Below are 23,698 nucleotides of genomic sequence, written 5' to 3'. Positions count from 1 at the left end.
GACTTTACATCTACAAGGTGGACTAACTAGGTAGGGGTGTCTAATAGAGTGGACAGTGAGTGGACACAGTATTTAAAAACTCCAGCAGCGCTGCTGTGTCTAATCCACTCATACCAGCACAACACACACTAACACACCACCACCGTGTCAGTGTCACTGCAGTGCTGAGAATGATCCACCACCTAAATAATACCTGCTCTGTGGTGGTCCTGGGAGAGTCCTGACCATTAAAGAACAGCATGAAAGGGGGCTAACAAAGCATGCAGAGAAACAGATGGACTACAGTTAGTAATTGTAGAACTACAAAGTGCTTCTATATAGTAAGTGGAGCTGATAAAATGGACTGAGTGTAGAAACAAAGAGATGGTTCTAATGTTATGGCTTATCAGTGTATAACATAATACAACATAACATAACATAAGGTTGTTGTATGTGCACAAGTGTACCTGTGTCGTTTCTCCATGGCCTCCTCCTCCATGCCATCCTCCAGTGTGGCTTCATGAATCAGCAACGTCGCATTTTTCCCTGCAACACACGAACACACAGTTTCAGAGTAGAATACATAACTGCTGACTCTCCAATGCAAAGAAAGTGTGTGTGTAACACATAATGTATCCACAATGTACCCTATAGCAAACTATATATGTAAGTATATCTACAAAACACAAATCATACACATATTTATAACATCTAACAAACCCAAGACACTGCAGTGGTAGGCTGGTGTATTATACTGCTGCACAGCCTGAATGATGTTTACTTTTCTAAGACCAAACTGGCTTACTAAGCCACTGATGCTTATTATGTGGTGTGTGTGTATGTGTGTGGGTGTATATGTGTGCACACTCACCCATCTGTATGAGAGCATCACAGGGCATGGTGTCTCCAGAAAAGACGAGCTGCCATCCAGACTGATGAGTCAAACTACAGGCATATGCATTCTTACAGTGCCGCACTAAACATGTCTGCATCTACACACACACACACAATTTTTGCTTTATTTGGGAGGAAGACGACGACCACTGAGCAAGTGTACGAGATGGCCAGAACTGAACGGAGCTCCAGAAGCACAATAAGTCCTGCAAGTTACATAACTTCAGACCTGTGATGAGGCACCATATGAGAACATTGAAGGCAGTGTGATGACCGGACAAGGATGACCAGGAATAAGCTGGATTGACATCACCACAGTGTGGATAACACTATCAGAGGCGTCTGAATTAGAGAAAGCTGACTTATCTGAGCAGCCAACCGTTACAAAGTGATGAAGGTGTAGTGACGTGGTGTGATGATGTGTTCTGTAAAGTCATTAAGGGTTTTGTCACAGAACCCAGCAAAAGTGAGGCGTCTCTGAATCCAATGATGATTCAATAAGCTTCTTGTTTTCTTGAGCAACAAGGTAGGTAAAGCTATGCCAAACTTACATCTTGCTCTGGGGACAGTGGTAGCCTGGTAGGTGGAGCATTGGACTATCAATTGAAAGGTTAAGAGTTCAAATCCAGGCTCTGCTAGGCAGCCACTGTTGGGCCCTTGAGCAAGGCCCCTAACCCTCTTGGCTCCAGGGGCGCTGTACAATAGCTGACCCTGCGTTTTAACCCTAGCTTTCAAATAAACTGGAATACATGGAAAAATAATTATGTTGTACTGTACACATGTATATCCCACATTCCCCCCGTGTTAAATACACACCGCACTGCTGATAGAACTCAGATCTACCTTATTAAGGTCGTTTCTCTTCAGCAGGGTCTGGATGAACGATTTGGTTTTGTACTTCGGCATTTCGGCTCCGTCACACAGAAACTTTGCTGGTATGAAGCTGAAAGGAACAGAGAGACAGACAGAACTTCAGGCTACACCAGAACCTGCTGGTATGTGTGGTGGAGTTAATTGGAAGGAGAAATTAGAAGGGTGAAGCACTGGGTGGTTTAGGATTATTTTCCATCCATCGCTTACTTGATGTGGCTGAGAAGCTCCTGGCAGTGATCGTGGTATTGATTGAGCCATGTCATGATCTGAGTCGGAGCCACTAGGTAGACAGGAGTGAAGGCTTTTCCCATAATCCTCTAGAGTGTAAAGAAAAAGAAACAAAAAGATGGAGAGGCAGTATTCAAATCATCTATACCTCATATGTTCAGCCTCTTCTCATGCAACTGTATTAAGTATACAGAGAGTCAAAATTATGGTAAATAAGGTGAAACGTTTACCAGAGCTCGCTCCCTCTGGAATAATAGGTTTATTAATCCCTAAAGAAAAAAAAAAAGATCCATATTAATATTCGATAATGACTTGCACCACACAAAGTCACATGACTACACTTAGAATAAAAGCCCTGCCAATCAAAATAATACAATTTATCAATCAAAAGTTGCAACTCTATGTAAAATTTCATTGAGGGTGCTCAGGTGGTGCAGCTTATTCATCTGACATACAAAAGATCCCACATCATCTAATCAACTTCATAAATTAATGTTTATGACACCACAATATGGCTAAAACTAGGCAAAAAAAACAGGATTCAGAAAAGAGACACATGGGGAACCACTGTGCTTTAGAAGAAAAACATCAGCTCTCATTTGAGCGCCAATTATTTTGGAATAGTAATGGTGTTGGAAGTCAAATCCAAAACTGGACAATTATCCAAATACAGCGAGACAGTGAGAACAAGATCCCATCAGTGCCAGAGTAATGGTGTGAAGGTGCTTTGATCCATAAGAGTGTGAACTACTTGTTAAGTGTGTTTGTTTATTAGGATTTTAACGTCATGTTTTACACTTTGGTTACATTCATGACAGGCCCGGTAGGTACTCATTACACAAGATTCATCAGTTTACTAAAAGTTTAAGATCAAACACAGTCATGGACGATTTAGTGTCTCCAATTCAGTTCACTTGCATGTTTTTGGACTGTTGGAGGAAACCCAGAGAAAGACCCGGACCGCCCCCCCTTGGGATCGAACCCAGGACCTTCTTGATGCGAGGCGACAGTGCTACCCACTGAGCTGTCCTTATTAAGAGAGCGATGAATTGGAAGGAGAACGTGTATAGTATTCGCTATAGTTTACATGGTGTGTGTGTGTGTGTGAGACTCACCGTGTGATGATCAGCATGAAGGTGGGACACAAACACCGTGGACAACTTGGTGAGCATCTCATCTACACCGTCGCCATAGTGACGACACATCTGACTGAACGTGCCCTCCCCGCAGTCCAGTAGTAAAGACTGGGACGAGCTACAACACACACACACACAAACACAGAGTCAGAATATTCTGGACGCGGGTTAGAACAGACAGAGGGATTTAAAAGAAGGAAGTATGATTTACCTGATGTTAACCAGCGTGCCGCTGACATTCCTGATTTTCATGGGCAAAGCTGATCCTGTTCCTAAAAACACCACCTCAGGATATTTCTCCACCTTTCCTATAGCGCACACACACACACACACACACACACACACACACACACACACACAGTGTTGATTGTGCACCCACCCAAAAGCTCTAAAAGGACCTTACAGACAGAGATCTAAGCCAGCGGTCCCCAACCTTTTTTGCACCACAGACCGGTTTCATATAGGATATCATTTCAGGGACAGGCAGTGACGGCAGGATTTAACAATACTAGTCACAAATGATTGAAAATGAGCTTTTTTCGCTGCAATGAGACACTGCCCCCACCTAGGGGTGATACAAGACAATAACACCCTAAATAATTTGAAAATATAAGCAGTAAAAAATTGGTTTCGTGCGTCCAATTGCCCGATTGAGTCATGCTTCCTCTTCACTAATGGCGGCCCTGGCTCTGATTTTAGGGGAACGAAGCTAACCCCCGCCCCTTCCGACACGTGGGCAGCAGCCGCATGCATCTTTTCACTTACACTAGACGAGATCAGCTGCGGATCAGCTCTGTGTACGGAGAGACACACCCTGACAGCACTCTTTTCCCCACCTCTGTGCAGGCACCATCAACCAGCCAGCAAAGGTCATAGTTGCATCAGTCATGAGAGAGTACCTAGCCGGCTTAATGCCCCGCCCCTATATGAACAACAGGCCAATCATTGCTCATGTGGCTGCTCAGCCCTCTTACTTCTTTACTCCACATCTCACTCCATCACAATCTCACTCTTTTTCTTACTCTGCATCTCACTCCATCACCATCTTACTTTCATTTACTCCATCTCCCCACCTTATGCACATCACATCTCCACCTCTGAATAGAACACTTTCTTATAGTCCATTTCTTACTTTCACTTCATCGCGGTTATGCTCACTCCACTGCACTCACTCAATCGTCTTTCTCTCCACTTACTTCACTCTCCCCTTCCCACTTCATCCAGCTCTCATTCCATTACTGTCTTACTCACGTTTGGTCACTTCCACACTCACACCGTCACTCACCAGACAGGACTACAGAGTCGGTGGTTTGAAAGTGTTTACACTCCTCCACTTCCTGCAGGAAGTTTGGCACCTCGGCCGCCTCCTTAATGAAGTCCTCTTTGTCACAGGTAGGAATGGCATCTCTGCGCACACACGCACACACACACGTCTGAATGGTGCTGACAGAAACATAATAACTTTGAGCTACTGAAGCGAATCTTTTTCTTCTGAGACAGATTTGTAGAAACAGAGAAATGGAGAGAATCACAAAAACTGGATATGACACAAAGATGGTGCAGTGCAGTCATACCTCTCTGTTCCCTTTTATTTTACCTATAATCAAACAGTTTAATTACCAATAATTTACTTTTTTGCTTATTTTATTACAATAATCCATGCGTATAACAGACAGTTACTTTCAGGTAAATAAAAGTCTAGCATAATAAACAATACCACAATTAAGTAAACAACAGTCAACTGAATGTCATACAGGGCTCTATACAAAGCGTACTTACCTCTGCCATTCAGCTTTAGGTCTGAGCTGGAACTTCAGCAGACACTCCGCCCGGACATGAGGCACATGCAAAGCTGCCGGGGACTCCTGACAAACGAAACAAATACAAGTACAAATGTTCCAGTTTTGTTCAACAACGCAGTAAAGCTTCCCACTATCAACAAAAAATAGTACAGAGTGATGCAGGAGTTATTAATGGAAGAGGTTACGTCAGTAAATAAGGGGATTAGATCAGTGACAAAGAAAGTAAAGACGATGACAGAAGGTGGTTAGGTCAATGCCAAAAAGAGTTAAGACGGTGACAGAGGGTGGTTAGGTCAGTTATGAAGGAAGGGGTAAAGATGATATTGGAAGGAGGTAAAGACTGACGAAAATGGCTAGGTCTTTAAATACGGGGGCTGAAACAGTGATGGTCAGGGGTAAATACAGTTATAAAGGGGGTTAAATTAGTGGAAGGAGGAGGATAGGAAAGCAAATAAAGGGGTTAATTCAATAACATGGGATTACAACAGTGATGGCAGGGGGTTAATTCAGTGACAATGGGGTAAAGTTAGTAATGGCAGGGAGTTAATTCAGTAATGGGAAGGGGTCAAGTTAGAAATAGTAAGGGGTTAAGTCAGTAATGGGAGGGGGTTAAAACAGTGACGGTGGATGAAGTCACTAATGGCAGGGGATTAAGTCCATAAATGCAGGGAGTTAATAACAACAGGGGGTTAATTCAATAACGACAGGGGGTTTAGTGAGAGCAGGGGGTTAATTCAGTAATGGCAAAAGGGGTTTACTTTAATTACAACAAGGGGTAATTCACGAATAACAGGGGGTTAATTCAATAACAACATGGGGTTAATTCAGTAATGACCAGGGGTTAATTTAATAACAACAGTGGGTTAATTCAAGAATGACAGGGGGTTCATTCAATAACAACATGGGGTTAATTCAGTAATGACCAGGGGTTAATTCAATAACAACATGGGGTTAATTCAGTAATGACCAGGGGTTAATTTAATAACAACAGGGGGTTAATTCAAGAATGACAGGGGGTTAATTCAATAACAACAGCAAAAGGGGTTAATTCAGTGACAGCAAAGGGGGTTAATTCAGTAAAGACAAAGGGGGTTAAATTCAGTGACGGCAAAGGGGGTTAATTCAGTGACGGCAAAGGGGGTTAATTCAGTGACGGCAAAGGGGGTTAATTCAGTGACGGCAAAGGGGGTTAATTCAGTGACGGCAAAGGGGGTTAATTCAGTGACGGCAAAGGGGGTTAATTCAGTAAAGACAAAAAGGGATAATTCAGTGACGGCAAAGGGGGTTAATTCAGTAAAGACAAAGAGGGTTAATTCAGTGACGGCAAAGGGGGTTAATTCAGTGACGGCAAAGGGGGTTAATTCAGTAAAGACAAAGAGGGTTAATTCAGTGACGGCAAAGGGGGTTAATTCAGTGACGGCAAAGGGGGTTAATTCAGTGACGGCAAAGGGGGTTAAATTCAGTAAAGACAAAGGGGGATAATTCAGTGACAACAAAGGGGGTTAATTCAGTGACGGCAAAGGGGGTTAATTCAGTGACGGCAAAGGGGGTTAATTCAGTGACTGCAAAGGGGGTTAATTCAGTGACAGCAAAGGGGGTTAATTCAGTGACGGCAAAGGGGGTTAATTCAGTGACAGCAAAGGGGGTTAATTCAGTGACGGCAAAGGGGGTTAATTCAGTGACGGCAAAGGGGGTTAATTCAGTGACGGCAAAGGGGGTTAATTCAGTAAAGACAAAGGGGGTTAATTCAGTGACGGCAAAGGGGGTTAATTCAGTAAAGACAAAGGGTGATAATTCAGTAAAGACAAAGGGGGTTAATTCAGTAAAGACAAAGGGGGATAATTCAGTAAAGACAGTAAAGACAAAGGGGGTTAATTCAGTGACGGCAAAGGGAGTTAATTCAGTAAAGACAAAGGGGGATAATTCAGTGACGGCAAAGGGGGTTAATTCAGTGACGGCAAAGGGGGTTAATTCAGTAAAGAAAAAGGGGGATAATTCAGTGACGGCAAAGGGGGTTAATTCAGTAAAGAAAAAGGGGGATAATTCAGTGACGGCAAAGGGAGTTAATTCAGTAAAGACAAAGGGGGATAGTTCAGCGACGGCAAAGGGGGTTAATTCAGTGACGGCAAAGGGGGTTAATTCAGTAAAGACAAAGGGGGATAATTCAGTGACGGCAAAGGGGGTTAATTCAGTGACGGCAAAGGGAGTTAATTCAGTAAAGACAAAGGGGGATAATTCAGTGACGGCAAAGGGGGTTAATTCAGTGACGGCAAAGGGGGTTAATTCAGTGACGGCAAAGGGGGTTAATTCAGTGACGGCAAAGGGGGTTAATTCAGTAAAGACAAAGGGGGATAATTCAGTGACGGCAAAGGGGGTTAATTCAGTGACGGCAAAGGGAGTTAATTCAGTAAAGACAAAGGGGGATAATTCAGCGACGGCAAAGGGGGTTAATTCAGTGACAGCAAAAGGGGGTTAATTCAGTGACGGCAAAGGGGGTTAAATTCAGTAAAGACAAAGGGGGATAATTCAGTGACGGCAAAGGGGGTTAATTCAGTGACGGCAAAGGGGGTTAATTCAGTGACGGCAAAGGGGGTTAAATTCAGTAGAGACAAAGGGGGATAATTCAGTGACAACAAAGGGGGTTAATTCAGTGACGGCAAAGGGGGTTAATTCAGTGACGGCAAAGGGGGTTAATTAAGTGACGGCAAAGGGGGTTAATTCAGTGACTGCAAAGGGGGTTAATTCAGTGACGGCAAAGGGGGTTAATTCAGTGACAGCAAAGGGGGTTAATTCAGTGACAGCAAAAGGGGGTTAATTCAGTGACAGCAAAAGGGGGTTAATTCAGTGACGGCAAAGGGGGTTAATTCAGTAAAGACAAAGGGGGTTAATTCAGTGACGGCAAAGGGGGTTAATTCAGTAAAGACAAAGGGGGATAATTCAGTAAAGACAAAGGTGGATAATTCAGTAAAGACAAAGGGGGTTAATTCAGTAAAGACAAAGGGGGATAATTCAGTAAAGACAAAGGGGGTTAATTCAGTAAAGACAAAGGGGGTTAATTCAGTAAAGACAAAGAGGGATAATTCAGTGACGGCAAAGGGGGTTAATTCAGTGACGGCAAAGGGAGTTAATTCAGTAAAGACAAAGGGGGATAATTCAGTGACGGCAAAGGGGGTTAATTCAGTGACGGCAAAGGGGGTTAATTCAGTAAAGACAAAGGGGGATAATTCAGTGACGGCAAAGGGGGTTAATTCAGTGACGGCAAAGGGGGTTAATTCAGTAAAGACAAAGAGGGATAATTCAGTGACGGCAAAGGGGGTTAATTCAGTGACGGCAAAGGGAGTTAATTCAGTGACGGCAAAGGGGGTTAATTCAGTAAAGACAAAGGGGGATAATTCAGTGACGGCAAAGGGGGTTAATTCAGTGACGGCAAAGGGGGTTAATTCAGTAAAGACAAAGGGGGATAATTCAGTGACGGCAAAGGGGGTTAATTCAGTGACGGCAAAGGGGGTTAATTCAGTAAAGACAAAGGGGGATAATTCAGTGACGGCAAAGGGGGTTAATTCAGTGACGGCAAAGGGGGTTAATTCAGTAAAGACAAAGGGGGATAATTCAGTGACGGCAAAGGGGGTTAATTCAGTGACGGCAAAGGGAGTTAATTCAGTAAAGACAAAGGGGGATAATTCAGCGACGGCAAAGGGGGTTAATTCAGTGACAGCAAAAGGGGGTTAATTCAGTGACGGCAAAGGGGGTTAAATTCAGTAAAGACAAAGGGGGATAATTCAGTGACGGCAAAGGGGGTTAATTCAGTGACGGCAAAGGGAGTTAATTCAGTAAAGACAAAGGGGGATAATTCAGCGACGGCAAAGGGGGTTAATTCAGTGACAGCAAAGGGGGTTAATTCAGTGACGGCAAAGGGGGTTAAATTCAGTAAAGACAAAGGGGGTTAATTCAGTGACAACAAAGGGGGTTAATTCAGTGACGGCAAAGGCGGTTAATTCAATAAAGACAAAGGGGGTTAATTCAGTGACAACAAAGGGGGTTAATTCAGTGACGGCAAAGGCGGTTAATTCAATAAAGACAAAGGGGGTTAATTCAGTGACAACAAAGGGGGTTAATTCAGTGACGTCAAAGGGGGTTAATTCAGTGACGTCAAAGGGGGTTAATTCAGTGACGGCAAAGGGGGTTAAAACAGTGACCGCAAAAGGGGGTTAATTCAGTGACGGCAAAGGGGGTTAAATTCAGTAAAGACAAAGGGGGATAATTCAGTGACGGCAAAGGGGGTTAATTCAGTGACGGCAAAGGGAGTTAATTCAGTAAAGACAAAGGGGGATAATTCAGCGACGGCAAAGGGGGTTAATTCAGTGACAGCAAAGGGGGTTAATTCAGTGACGGCAAAGGGGGTTAAATTCAGTAAAGACAAAGGGGGTTAATTCAGTGACGGCAAAGGCGGTTAATTCAATAAAGACAAAGGGGGTTAATTCAGTGACGACAAAGGGGGTTAATTCAATAAAGACAAAGGGGGTTAATTCATTGACAACAAAGGGGGTTAATTCAGTGACGGCAAAGGGGGATAATTCAGTGACGGCAAAGGGGGTTAATTCAGTAAAGACAAAGGGGGATAATTCAGTGACGGCAAAGGGGGTTAATTCAGTGACGGCAAAGGGAGTTAATTCAGTAAAGGCAAAGGGGGTTAATTCAGTGACAGCAAAAGGGGGTTAATTCAGTGACGACAAAGGGGGTTAATTCAGTGACGGCAAAGGGGGTTAATTCAGTGACGGCAAAGGGGGTTAATTCAGTGACAGCAAAGGGGGTTAATTCAGTGACAGCAAAGGGGGTTAATTCAGTGACGGCAAAGGGGGTTAATTCAGTGACGGCAAAGGGGGTTAATTCAGTAAAGACAAAGGGGGTTAATTCAGTGACGGCAAAGGGGGTTAATTCAGTAAAGACAAAGGGGGATAACTCAGTAAAGACAAAGGGGGTTAATTCAGTAAAGACAAAGGGGGATAATTCAGTAAAGACAAAGGGGGTTAATTCAGTAAAGACAAAGGGGGTTAATTCAGTGACGGCAAAGGGGGTTAATTCAGTAAAGACAAAGAGGGATAATTCAGTGACGGCAAAGGGGGTTAATTCAGTGACGGCAAAGGGAGTTAATTCAGTAAAGACAAAGGGGGATAATTCAGTGACGGCAAAGGGGGTTAATTCAGTGACGGCAAAGGGGGTTAATTCAGTAAAGAAAAAGGGGGATAATTCAGTGACGGCAAAGGGGGTTAATTCAGTAAAGAAAAAGGGGGATAATTCAGTGACGGCAAAGGGAGTTAATTCAGTAAAGACAAAGGGGGATAGTTCAGCGACGGCAAAGGGGGTTAATTCAGTGACGGCAAAGGGGGTTAATTCAGTAAAGACAAAGGGGGATAATTCAGTGACGGCAAAGGGGGTTAATTCAGTGACGGCAAAGGGAGTTAATTCAGTAAAGACAAAGGGGGATAATTCAGTGACGGCAAAGGGGGTTAATTCAGTGACGGCAAAGGGGGTTAATTCAGTGACGGCAAAGGGGGTTAATTCAGTGACGGCAAAGGGGGTTAATTCAGTAAAGACAAAGGGGGATAATTCAGTGACGGCAAAGGGAGTTAATTCAGTAAAGACAAAGGGGGATAATTCAGCGACGGCAAAGGGGGTTAATTCAGTGACAGCAAAAGGGGGTTAATTCAGTGACGGCAAAGGGGGTTAAATTCAGTAAAGACAAAGGGGGATAATTCAGTGACGGCAAAGGGGGTTAATTCAGTGACGGCAAAGGGAGTTAATTCAGTAAAGACAAAGGGGGATAATTCAGTGACGGCAAAGGGGGTTAATTCAGTGACGGCAAAGGGGGTTAATTCAGTGACGGCAAAGGGGGTTAAATTCAGTAAAGACAAAGGGGGATAATTCAGTGACAACAAAGGGGGTTAATTCAGTGACGGCAAAGGGGGTTAATTCAGTGACGGCAAAGGGGGTTAATTAAGTGACGGCAAAGGGGGTTAATTCAGTGACTGCAAAGAGGGTTAATTCAGTGACGGCAAAGGGGGTTAATTCAGTGACGGCAAAGGGGGTTAATTCAGTGACAGCAAAGGGGGTTAATTCAGTGACAGCAAAAGGGGGTTAATTCAGTGACAGCAAAAGGGGGTTAATTCAGTGACGGCAAAGGGGGTTAATTCAGTAAAGACAAAGGGGGTTAATTCAGTGACGGCAAAGGGGGTTAATTCAGTAAAGACAAAGGGGGATAATTCAGTAAAGACAAAGGGGGTTAATTCAGTAAAGACAAAGGGGGATAATTCAGTAAAGACAAAGGGGGTTAATTCAGTAAAGACAAAGGGGGTTAATTCAGTAAAGACAAAGAGGGATAATTCAGTGACGGCAAAGGGGGTTAATTCAGTGACGGCAAAGGGAGTTAATTCAGTAAAGACAAAGGGGGATAATTCAGTGACGGCAAAGGGGGTTAATTCAGTGACGGCAAAGGGGGTTAATTCAGTGACGGCAAAGGGGGTTAATTCAGTAAAGACAAAGGGGGATAATTCAGTGACGGCAAAGGGGGTTAATTCAGTGACGGCAAAGGGGGTTAATTCAGTAAAGACAAAGAGGGATAATTCAGTGACGGCAAAGGGGGTTAATTCAGTGACGGCAAAGGGAGTTAATTCAGTAAAGACAAAGGGGGATAATTCAGTGACGGCAAAGGGGGTTAATTCAGTGACGGCAAAGGGGGTTAATTCAGTAAAGACAAAGGGGGATAATTCAGTGACGGCAAAGGGGGTTAATTCAGTGACGGCAAAGGGAGTTAATTCAGTAAAGACAAAGGGGGATAATTCAGCGACGGCAAAGGGGGTTAATTCAGTGACAGCAAAAGGGGGTTAATTCAGTGACGGCAAAGGGGGTTAAATTCAGTAAAGACAAAGGGGGATAATTCAGTGACGGCAAAGGGGGTTAATTCAGTGACGGCAAAGGGAGTTAATTCAGTAAAGACAAAGGGGGATAATTCAGCGACGGCAAAGGGGGTTAATTCAGTGACAGCAAAGGGGGTTAATTCAGTGACGGCAAAGGGGGTTAAATTCAGTAAAGACAAAGGGGGTTAATTCAGTGACAACAAAGGGGGTTAATTCAGTGACGGCAAAGGGGGTTAATTCAGTGACAACAAAGGGGGTTAATTCAGTGACGTCAAAGGGGGTTAATTCAGTGACGTCAAAGGGGGTTAATTCAGTGACGTCAAAGGGGGTTAATTCAGTGACGGCAAAAGGGGGTTAATTCAGTGACGGCAAAGGGGGTTAAATTCAGTAAAGACAAAGGGGGATAATTCAGTGACGGCAAAGGGGGTTAATTCAGTGACGGCAAAGGGAGTTAATTCAGTAAAGACAAAGGGGGATAATTCAGCGACGGCAAAGGGGGTTAATTCAGTGACAGCAAAGGGGGTTAATTCAGTGACGGCAAAGGGGGTTAAATTCAGTAAAGACAAAGGGGGTTAATTCAGTGACGGCAAAGGCGGTTAATTCAATAAAGACAAAGGGGGTTAATTCAGTGACGACAAAGGGGGTTAATTCAATAAAGACAAAGGGGGTTAATTCATTGACAACAAAGGGGGTTAATTCAGTGACGGCAAAGGGGGATAATTCAGTGACGGCAAAGGGGGATAATTCAGTGACGGCAAAGGGGGTTAATTCAGTAAAGACAAAGGGGGATAATTCAGTGACGGCAAAGGGGGTTAATTCAGTGACGGCAAAGGGAGTTAATTCAGTAAAGACAAAGGGGGATAATTCAGCGACGGCAAAGGGGGTTAATTCAGTGACAGCAAAAGGGGGTTAATTCAGTGACGACAAAGGGGGTTAAATTCAGTAAAGACAAAGGGGGATAATTCAGTGACGGCAAAGGGGGTTAATTCAGTGACGGCAAAGGGAGTTAATTCAGTAAAGACAAAGGGGGATAATTCAGCGACGGCAAAGGGGGTTAATTCAGTGACAGCAAAGGGGGTTAATTCAGTGACGGCAAAGGGGGTTAAATTCAGTAAAGACAAAGGGGGTTAATTCAGTGACAACAAAGGGGGTTAATTCAGTGACGGCAAAGGCGGTTAATTCAATAAAGACAAAGGGGGTTAATTCAGTGACAACAAAAGGGGGTTAATTCAGTGACGGCAAAGGCGGTTAATTCAATAAAGACAAAGGGGGTTAATTCAGTGACAACAAAGGGGGTTAATTCAGTGACGGCAAAGGGGGTTAATTCAGTGACGGCAAAGGGGGATAATTCAGTGACGGCAAAGGGGGTTAAATTCAGTAAAGACAAAGGGGGATAATTCAGTGACAACAAAGGGGGTTAATTCAGTGACGGCAAAGGGAGTTAATTCAGTGACGGCAAAGGGGGATAATTCAGTGACGGCAAAGGGAGTTAATTCAGTGACGGCAAAGGGGGATAATTCAGTGACAACAAAGGGGGTTAATTCAGTGACGGCAAAGGGGGTTAATTCAGTGACGGCAAAGGGGGATAATTCAGTGACGGCAAAGGGAGTTAATTCAGTAAAGACAAAGGGGGATAATTCAGTGACGGCAAAGGGGGTTAATTCAGTGACGGCAAAGGGGGTTAATTCAGTAAAGACAAAGGGGGATAATTCAGTGACGGCAAAGGGAGTTAATTCAGTAAAGACAAAGGGGGTTAATTCAGTGACGGCAAAGGGAGTTAATTCAGTAAAGACAAAGGGGGATAATTCAGCGACGGCAAAGGGGGTTAATTCAGTGACAGCAAAAGGGGGTTAATTCAGTGACGGCAAAGGGGGTTAAATTCAGTAAAGACAAAGGGGGATAATTCAGTGACGGCAAAGGGGGTTAATTCAGTGACGGCAAAGGGGGTTAAATTCAGTAAAGACAAAGGGGGATAATTCAGCGACGGCAAAGGGGGTTAATTCAGTGACAGCAAAGGGGGTTAATTCAGTGACGGCAAAGGGGGTTAAATTCAGTAAAGACAAAGGGGGTTAATTCAGTGACAACAAAGGGGGTTAATTCAGTGACGGCAAAGGCGGTTAATTCAATAAAGACAAAGGGGGTTAATTCAGTGACAACAAAAGGGGTTAATTCAGTGACGGCAAAGGCGGTTAATTCAATAAAGACAAAGGGGGTTAATTCAGTGACGGCAAAGGGGGTTAATTCAGTGACGGCAAAGGGGGTTAATTCAGTGACAGCAAAGGGGGTTAATTCAGTGATAGCAAAAGGGGGTTAATTCAGTGACAGCAAAGGGGGTTAATTCAGTAATGACAGGACGTTAGGTAAGAACCCCCGGTTTAATATTTACCCTGATGGTGTAGTGCTGCAGCTCAGGGAAGATTTCGGAGTGGATCAGGTTCAGCTGGGTTTGGATCTTGTGGCTGCGGACGTTGTGGACAGTGCAGACCTGCTCGTTCATTATCAGGTGCTCCGTACCAGGAGAGAACCTAAAACACACACACACACACACACACAGCTGTATTAAGAATAACCTGTGGCTTAAAACAGTCAGTTTAAATTAACCTATTTCACTCAATAAAAAATATTGGGAGTAGTGTGTACCTCTCCATCCAGTGCTGGTACTCCTCAGTCTTCAGCACTGACTCCGGGGTCATGTGCACCACCAGGGCAGCACTGTCCCCTGACCCTTCTTTCTGGTACCTAACACACACACACAGGGTCACATCATGCTTTATTTATACACACACCTGCTTATAAAGCTAATATTTAAAAACCAGACCAGGAATTCAGGCTAAAATCACCTGCTGAGGATCTGATTGGCGCAGAGCGACTGGACAAACTCCTCGGAGGGGCAGTCGACGACCAGGAACACTGGACCCGGATCAGCCGGAGTGCACACTTCATCTGGCTGGATCTGAAACGGATAAATGACATTCAGACTAGATTCCAGGAGTCAGAATCGACTCGATGGTTCATAATAATAAAATGAGGATAAGAGTCGGTGTGTTTATACACCGATCAGCCATAACATTAAAACCACCTCACTCACTGTCCATTTTATCAGCTCCACTTTCCATATAGGAGCACTTTGTAGTTCTACAATTACTGACTGTAGTCCATCTGTTTCTCTACATGATTTGTTACCCCCCTTTCATGCTGTTCTTCAATAATCAGGACCCCCACAGAGCAGGTATTATTTGGGTGGTGGATCATTCTCAGCACTGTAGTGACACTGACATGGTGGTGGTGTGTTAGTGTGTGTTGTGCTGGTATGAGTGGATAAGACACAGCAGCGGTGATGGAGTTTTTAAACACCTCACGGTCACTGCTGGACAGAGAATAGTCCACCAACCAAAAATATCCAGCCAACAGCACCCTGTAGGCAACGTCCTGTGACCACTGTTAAGGGGCTAGAAGATGACCAACTCAAACAGCAGCAATAGATGAGCGATCGTCTCTGAATTTACATCTACAAGGTGGACCAACTAGGTAGGAGTGTCTAATAGAGTGGACAGTGAGTGGACACGGTATTTAAAAACTCCAAAAGCGCTGCTGTGTCTGATCCACTCATACCAGCACAACACACACTAACACACCACCACCATGTCAGTGTCACTGCAGTGCTGAGAATGATCCACCACCCAAATAATACCTGCTCTGTAGTGGTCCTGTGGTGGTCCTGACCATTAAAGAACAGGGTGAAAGGGAGCTAAAAAAGTATGTAGAGAAACAGATGGACTACAGTCAGTAATTGTAGAACTTCAAAGTGCTTCTATATGGTAAGTGGAGCTGATAAAATGGACAGTGAGTGTAGAAACAAGGAGCTGGTTTTAATGTTATGGCTGATTAGTGTAAGTAGATGTTTAAATACAGTGTGATTCACCACTGTGGGTCACTGGTTACCTCTCTTCCTTCGTAGGTGACACTCTTGCCGTCTTTTAATGCAGATATGATTGGTCCGATGGCTGCTGTTCCACTGTAAATAACCCACATACAGTTTCACAGACCAACATATTCAACACAGTCACAAAAACATGAGACATCACTCATAATGTCACAGATTAATCACTTACACTGGTAACCCGAACTCCTTAGCTTTTTGAACCAGAAAGTTCCCTTTTTTCGGATGGAGCTATAAACCAACAAATAAAAAGAAATTCCATAAAATATTATTTCATTTTAGAAACTATGATGCAAACTGTCATCTTATTTTAATCAATATAAAAAACTATATTTGCCAAAAGTATTTGGACTTAATCTACAAGCTGATCACATAGACAATGAAACAAGCCTTGTTGTGAAGAGTTGTTTGGCCACAGTGACCAAAAATACACTTTATGACCAAAAGTATTTGGACACCCGAGCATAAGCTTGGACATCCCATTTCACAAACGATCTGTGTGATCTTTTCAGCTGGAACGGCAGTCGTTCTTCTGAGAAGTATGTCTGTGGGGATTTGAGCCCATTCAGTCAAGAGTGTTTGTATGTCTGGGCTCTGATGTTGGTCAAGGTCTCAGTTGATGTTCCAGTTCATTCCACCCTAGGCTACCACTATCCCACTAGAGGCCACTCTATCCAAAATCCGGTCTGAATAGGGCTGACCAACAGGTATATTTACTGAGCTTCAGAGAGGTTAGAAATGGGATTAAGGGTGTGTTGTAGTGTGGATGTGCTGTGCTGTGGACACGCTGTGGTGTGGACACGCTGTGGTTCATTGCAGAGCTGTTCAGTGTGGTTGAGGTCAGGACTCTTTGCAGAAGTTCTTCATGTCTTGTGGGACAGTGGTAGCCTAGTGGGTAGAGCTTTGGGCTATCAACTGAACGTTTGAGAGTTCAAATCCCAGCTCTGCCATGCAGCCACTGTTGGGCCCTTGAGCAAGGTCCTTAACCCTCTCTGCTCCAGGGGCACCGTACAATGGCTGACCCTGCACTCTCACCCATGCTTCCAAACAAGCTGGGATACGCAAAGAAAAAATTCACAGTCGCTAAAAGGGTAGCACTGTCGCCTCACAGCAAGAAGGTCCTGGGTTCGATCCCCAGGTGGGGCGGTCCGGGTCCTCCAAGTGTCTGCGAGCGTTTCCTCCTGGTGCTCCGGTTTCCAAAAACATGCAACCAGGCTAATTGGAGACACTGAATTGTCCTATTGGTACCTAGCCGCTAGGATGCATAAACCAGTGCATTGTAGTGCCGGTCCCAAGCCCGGATAAATAGGGAGGGTTGTGTCAGGGAGGGCATCCGGCATAAAAATTGTGCCAAATCAATAATGCGAATCACAATCTGCCGGTAACCCCTAACGGTAGCAGTCGAGGAAATTGATAAGTAGAGATTCTATGTCTTTTTAGATCTGGTTTTGTGCACAGGGGTACAGTCAAGCTGAACCAGGAAAGGGCCTTCACTTAACTGTTGATGCAAAGTTAGAAGCATAGTGTCCTTTATATAACTGATTTATTACACCTGTTAGCAATTGTTGAGGCTGAAATACATGAATTCAATAATTAGAAGGGGTGACCAAATACTTTTGTTCATATATTTTCCCCATAAAACAGCAGTTTTTCTGTTTATCTAGAGCTCTGTCCATATAAATACTGAAACTGTAGAAATGTTTCAGTCATGGGTAAGGTAAGTGTTTCTGGATGAATGCACCCTATTAAAATGCAACAAGACAAAAATGCTATATTGGAAATACTGAGAACGAGACCAAACAAATATACTTACGGTACTGTAACAGAATAGTGTGACCAACTGAGGGTTGGTTAGGGGTTCTGAGGTACTGAGGCTCAAGGGCACAACAGCAGCAACTTGGCAGTGGTAGGGTTTGAACCAGAGACCTTATGATTACTAGTCCAGTACCTTAACCGCTAGGCTACAACTGCTACACAGCCTGCAGCTCAAACCATTTTCTTTTAGACATATTACATTAATATGATGATGTACCACCATCGATCGAGCTGGCGAGCTCATGACAGAGTTTTTTTTTCTATTATACGTACATGGAAACTATCTTTAAAAGTGCTTTTGGTGTGACCTTTGCACGCTCCATATGAGATCTTTAAATAAGGCATAACACCACTGGTGCTTGAGTTTTGAGGGGGTTAAATTGGATCCAATTTTAGCTGCTTGACTTTCTCAACATGATGCTGATGCTCCGTATGGCCTTTCTTTAAAACACTAGCACTGATTAAAATAATGACTTAATTATAGATGTTATTAAGCAGTGTAATGAAAGCAGCTCACGATTATTACCTTACACACATACGCCACCACCAGGGAAGGGTCCCGCGTCGCCGTCTCTCTGCCTTCTGATAACGCAAACACATAAAACCATTTTCTGTGTGAACACTTTGATTAAAAAAACAAAATCAAGAGTGACAAACCTGCTTCAAATATTTAACGCTGCAGCGTGTAATCCTTTGTTAGAATATTACATTATAATGCATCCAAGTCTCCTAAAAATCATTCTGAATCATGGAGGTCTGGATTCATAGCGTGTCTGGTATCAAATTAGTGGGGCAGCACAGTGTCACCTCACAGAAAGAAGGTCATGGGAGTCTGTATGTTCTCCCTGGGTCTGTGTGAACTTTCTCCCACAATACAGACATGCAGTCAGGTTAATTAGGGAACCTAAAAATTGCTGTCTGTGTGTGTGTGGCTAGTGATGGACTGGTGACCCAGTAAATCAGACCCACTGCGACCTTGAATAGGATAAAGCGGTGGTAAAACAGACTATGAATGAATGAATAAAAGAATTAATTAAATCAAATGATGCAAACCACTTTATTCAATTATTTCTGACTCCTAAATAAACTAATTCATGTTTTACAAAATCTTTTAGGTTAATTTGCTCTTGTTTACAGTTTTTTTTCCCCCTAACGTTTAAACACACATCCAGAAACAATGGCTCAATTTTCTCAAAACTCAACACAAACTTTCAAAACTCCACAAATCCTTGGAGCCAAGAGGGTTACAGTGGCTGAACCCGGATTCGAGCTCTCAACCTTTCGACTGATGGCTCAGAGTTCTACCCACTAGGCTACCACTGTCCCAATAGAGGCCACTCTGAGAAACTATCCAAAATCTGGTCTGAATAGGGCTACAGACTGAATGACCGACAGGTGCATTTACTGAGCTTCTGGGAGCTTAGAAATGGGAATGAAGACACGATGTGGACATGCTGTGGTGTGGACAGAACAAGGACATGCTGTGATGTGGACACACTAAGTCTAGACCGAAAACATATTTATTTTCTCAGGCTTTTGATTAGTTTAGACAAAGGAGCAGAGCTTGGGGGTTCTTGGTCATAGAAACTTGTGGTGATCAGGGATGTTGGGTTGCTGTCGTTCTGCCTCTCTTGTGCGATCACTCAGGTTTGATGACGGTGGGGGAGGTGGGCACTGATGTCCTGTAAAAGCCTTTATGACCTTGTTACCTGCTCGCTCTCTTTTAGTTATGCTGTAATAATTAGGGGTGCCGGAGTCTAAAGCTACTCACTGCAAAACTGACATTTTACTCAACTCGCATTTTAAATTTTTAACTAAATTTTCTGTTGTTTTACCCCGAGGTGGTTCTGATGGAAACCTGTTCACCCGCTCGAGGTTAAGGAATGAAGTCGAGACCGTGCCAACAATGCTGCTCCTGCCGGATGTGACGAAAACCCGGCGTGTTTGCACCAAGAATGTCAAGAACTCACTACAGAATTTATTACAGACTGGACTGAATAATAACTCCAATTATTTTTGCTAGTTAAAACTTTTAGTTCATTTTAATTCTGTGTTTATATGATTTGTGTAAATCCTATTTATTTAAAGTTTCCTCCAGGCCACCCAAGAAGGATGGGGGTCCCTGCTGAGTCTGGTTCCTCTCAAGGTTTCTTCCTGTAATTTTAAGGGAGTTTTTCCTTGCCACTGTCGCCCTCGGCTTGCTCAACAGGGGTTTTTGTATCTGTCGGTCCTGGATTCTGTAAAGTTGCTTTGAGACAATGTCTACTGTAAAAATCACTATATAAATGAATTTGACTTGACTTGACACTGTGATGTGGACACGCTGTGATGTGGACACGCTGTGTTCCTCGTACCTGGACTTTTTGGTCGGGTGGGGCTGTTGCCCCTGCGTCTCTCCTCATTTTCATCTTTCTGCCACAGATCTCTCCTCTGCTCACTCCCACCACTGACCCGCCTCACCCTCTCACCTTTCTGCTCAGCTACACACACACACACAGGTTTTGTACTTGATGCCATGTAACTATGAGAAGATTTACAAAGCACTAGATGTAGAGGTGCTGAACATTGGACATGCAGCTTTGTTAAAACTATTTTCAAACTACAAACCATTGGCACAGAAAAAAATAATTCAAAACAAATTTTAACAGGCACATAAAAAGGAAACTTGTACACGAACGCCCTCTTGTGGACGCTTTACGACCAGCTCGCCACCATTTTCATTAATTAAGTACAGCAATACCTTGTAACGTCCTCTAACCTCTAAATCTTTGAAACTCGACGCCCTTTGTGGAGAAATTTGTACCCTTAAACTCGACATTTATATATATTTATACACCCATCAGCCATAACATTAAAACCACCTCCTTGTTTTTACACTCACTGTCCATTTTATCAGCTCCACTTTGTAGTTCTACAATTACTAACTGTAGTCCATCTGTTTCTCTGCATGTTTTGTTAGCCCTCTTTCACCCTGTTCTTCAATGGTCAGGACTCTCACAGGACCACTACAGAGTAGGTATTATTTGGGTGATGGATCATTCTCAGTACTGCAGTGACACTGACATGGTGGTGGTGTGTTAGTGTGTGTTATGCTGGTATGAGTGGATCAGACACAGCAGCGCTGAGGACAGCATCCTGTGACGACTGATGAAGGTCTAGAAGATGACCAACTCAAACAGCAGCAATAGATGAGCGATCGTCTCTGACTTTACATCTACAAGGTGGACCAACTAGGTAGGAGTGTCTAATAGAGTGGACAGTGAGTGGACACGTTTAAAAACTGCAGCAGCGCTGCTGTGTCTGATAAACTCATACCAGCACAACACACACTAACACACCACCACCATGTCAGTGTCACTGCAGTGCTGAGAATCATACACCACCTAAATAATACCTGCTCTGTAGTGATCCTGGGAGAGTCCTGACCATTGAAGAACAGCATGAAAGGGGGCTAACAAAGCATGCAGAGAAACAGATGGACTACAGTCAGTAATTGTAGAACTACAAAGTGGTTCTATATGGTAAGTGGAGCTGATATAATGGACAGTAAGTGTAGATACAAGGAGGTGGTCATAATGTTATGGTTGTTTGGATGAGTTTGATGTTTTGGTTAATTTGATGTGTTGCCTGGGTTGCAATAAAAATCCCAGACAAAATGAGTGAGTGAGTCACTTGGAGAGAAAGTTCACAAAACGCTGCTGTACAAAACAAACACGTCAGCAGGTTGAATACTTACAGAATATGGGCACCTGAATGACGGTCATGGTGTCATCTTTATGTTCACTCTTTGTATACGGCCTCACCGCTGCGGCATGGAAATGAAATGAAATGAAAAAAAAAAAAAAAAAAAACTTAGACATCACTTCACATTTAAAAAAAACTCTGTATCTGGTCAGACAGAATATTCTAGATCAGTGGTTCTCAACCTTTTTTCTCTTAGACCCCTTAGAAAAAAAAATCTAGGACTCCCCTAAAACGAGTTGGGATATTATTATTATTTAGTCGTATCCAATTACCCTGATTGCATTACGCTTCCCCCCCCCACCGATAAAACCCTCCACTGCTGACTGAGGAGCTTCGCAACTGACACACACCCCCCAGTAGCCAACAGCATCTTTTCACCTGCATGAGGCGAGTTCATATGTGGATCAGCTTTGTGCAGGGAGAGCCACACCCTGATCAGCATTATTCCCCAACTCTGCGCAGGAGCCAGGTCATACTTGCACCAGTTATGAGGAACCCTGGTCCGGCTTGTCCCACCCTCTGAACAGCAGCCAATCGTTGGCAGATCGAATGGCAGAGCTAATATTTGATACAATGTATTGGAAATCCCAGCTCTGGTGTGCTAGCATATTTTACCACTGTGCCACCTGAGCACCCGTGGGTTTAGTTCTGGTCCTTACTCACCTTGGTCTGCATCTACATTTGAATTGAAACTGTTCATGGTCGCCGTCCATTGACCTCTGCACTTTGGTGGTGGACAAATAACATGTCCACTCTCAAAGACCCAACATAGGATATATGTAGTTTAAAATAGATCGATATGACATCACAAATCTCCTGTATGTAAATAGCCCATTGATTTTGCTGTCTCATCAAGTGTACAGTAGACCCTTGACTTGCGAACAGTTTACCATACAAATATTTTGGGTTATGAATGATTTTCTTTAATTTAAAGTACAGACCTACAAATCTAGGATTACAAATCGAAATTCGCACGCGAACGAAACACGTGATGTCACCAAGTTCACTCCGATCATCTCTCTGGCTCTCTACATATACAGTGAGCGAACATTCGGAAAGCAGACGGTGTTTTCTTTATATTTTGTCAAAATACAATCAATATCAGATAAGTTTGTCGTAAAAAAAATTAAACCTAGTGAGCCCGATGCATGTCCCAGTGGTTTGCACACTCAGCCACGTAGATAAACAACTCCAGACATGATTCCTGGCTTCCCTTTCATAAAAAAAAAAAAAAAAAAAAAAAAAAGAAGGAAATGTATTATGGTGTATGGTACAGCACACGTACTGTACTGAAATGTGATGTGTGTTTTTTTATGTACAGTACAGTACTACTGTGTATTGCTGTTTATTATTGTTTTTTACAGTAATGTCTATTCTATAATTTAATATTTAAGAGAAAATATACTAGTATTTATAACAAAATGAGCATTTAAGACATTATAAGAATTAGGTAAGGGGTTGGTATGGGGGGTCTGGCACTGATTAATTATATTTACATTATTTCTTATGGGAAAAATAGGTTTAACTGATTAACATTTTGACTTAAGAACAACCCTTAGGAACCAATTAAATTCGTGAGTCAAGGGTCCACTGTAATTCCTTTTTACTCTCCTCAATTAAACACAACAGGCTCACTGAGGCCACCTGGTTGAAAACAACTCTAGACAAGTTCTAGATCAGATCGTGAAAAGCATAAAGTGATCTTACACAGTCTGATATCATCCAGCGGCCCGGAAAACACCCGGATAGCACTCAGATATTTCTCCTGCGGACAAAAAAAATAATAATTATGGGAACACAAAAGAAAGACGATGTGAAGATACTTAGTGAAGTACTTACTATTTGTGGAGGTCCGGACATGACACACTCTGGGACTCCTGTGTCCTTCAGGGTGAGAATCATACCTACATCACAGTAACATGAGCATTAAAAAAAACATTGTTCACACGAAGTTATTATTTCTAGACAGAACAGACGCTGTTACACATTAGAAAAAAGAAGTTCAAAACAAAGTATCCGCAGCCTCACCAACATTTTTTAAATACAGATTAAACTGCGTTAGTCCACCATTACCAACACATTTGTTTTACTGGATGTTCCTTATGCACACAGCGGATTCAGAAAGTATTTAGACCCACTGATTTTATCCACACATTACAGTGTTGTGTATTTGTTTGTTTTTATAATGCCAAGTTATCGTATTTATGATATTCACGTCAGGAATCTGTGTTTTATTCTAGTTTTGTTAGTCTTGTATTATGAATTACACATTTTAAACATTTGTTTGTTTTGGAGTTTTACAGCTTTAAGTGCTCCCAGGACCACAGTGTCCTCAATACTTTTGAAATGGAAGAGGCTTGGAACAAACTTGAA

The 23,698-nt window shown here is 43.1% G+C and overlaps 1 protein-coding gene across 1 annotated transcript in view; it reads right to left on the bottom strand.

The window, feature by feature from the left end:
- elac2 (elaC ribonuclease Z 2) overlaps positions 1-23,698 on the bottom strand; it is a 28,765-nt gene that overhangs the window by 2,434 nt on the left and 2,633 nt on the right. The window contains exons 4-22 of the mRNA XM_063016420.1: positions 23,165-23,229; positions 23,033-23,090; positions 21,318-21,386; positions 19,936-20,061; positions 18,108-18,163; positions 15,939-15,997; positions 15,769-15,841; positions 14,667-14,779; positions 14,467-14,565; positions 14,213-14,351; positions 4,890-4,975; positions 4,396-4,517; positions 3,322-3,418; positions 3,090-3,228; positions 2,205-2,243; positions 1,954-2,063; positions 1,717-1,816; positions 851-971; positions 447-525 (exon numbers count right to left, since the gene is read on the bottom strand). Of these exons, the coding sequence (XP_062872490.1) occupies positions 447-525; positions 851-971; positions 1,717-1,816; positions 1,954-2,063; positions 2,205-2,243; positions 3,090-3,228; positions 3,322-3,418; positions 4,396-4,517; positions 4,890-4,975; positions 14,213-14,351; positions 14,467-14,565; positions 14,667-14,779; positions 15,769-15,841; positions 15,939-15,997; positions 18,108-18,163; positions 19,936-20,061; positions 21,318-21,386; positions 23,033-23,090; positions 23,165-23,229 (1,750 nt within the window). The remainder of the gene's footprint in view (positions 1-446; positions 526-850; positions 972-1,716; positions 1,817-1,953; positions 2,064-2,204; positions 2,244-3,089; positions 3,229-3,321; positions 3,419-4,395; positions 4,518-4,889; positions 4,976-14,212; positions 14,352-14,466; positions 14,566-14,666; positions 14,780-15,768; positions 15,842-15,938; positions 15,998-18,107; positions 18,164-19,935; positions 20,062-21,317; positions 21,387-23,032; positions 23,091-23,164; positions 23,230-23,698) is intronic.

Source organism: Trichomycterus rosablanca, chromosome 2 (genome assembly GCF_030014385.1).
Source record: "Trichomycterus rosablanca isolate fTriRos1 chromosome 2, fTriRos1.hap1, whole genome shotgun sequence".
Classification (NCBI taxonomy): Eukaryota; Metazoa; Chordata; class Actinopteri; order Siluriformes; family Trichomycteridae; genus Trichomycterus; species Trichomycterus rosablanca.
Note: the sequence above shows the minus strand (reverse complement) of the source record. Positions and strands in the feature narration are given on the sequence as shown.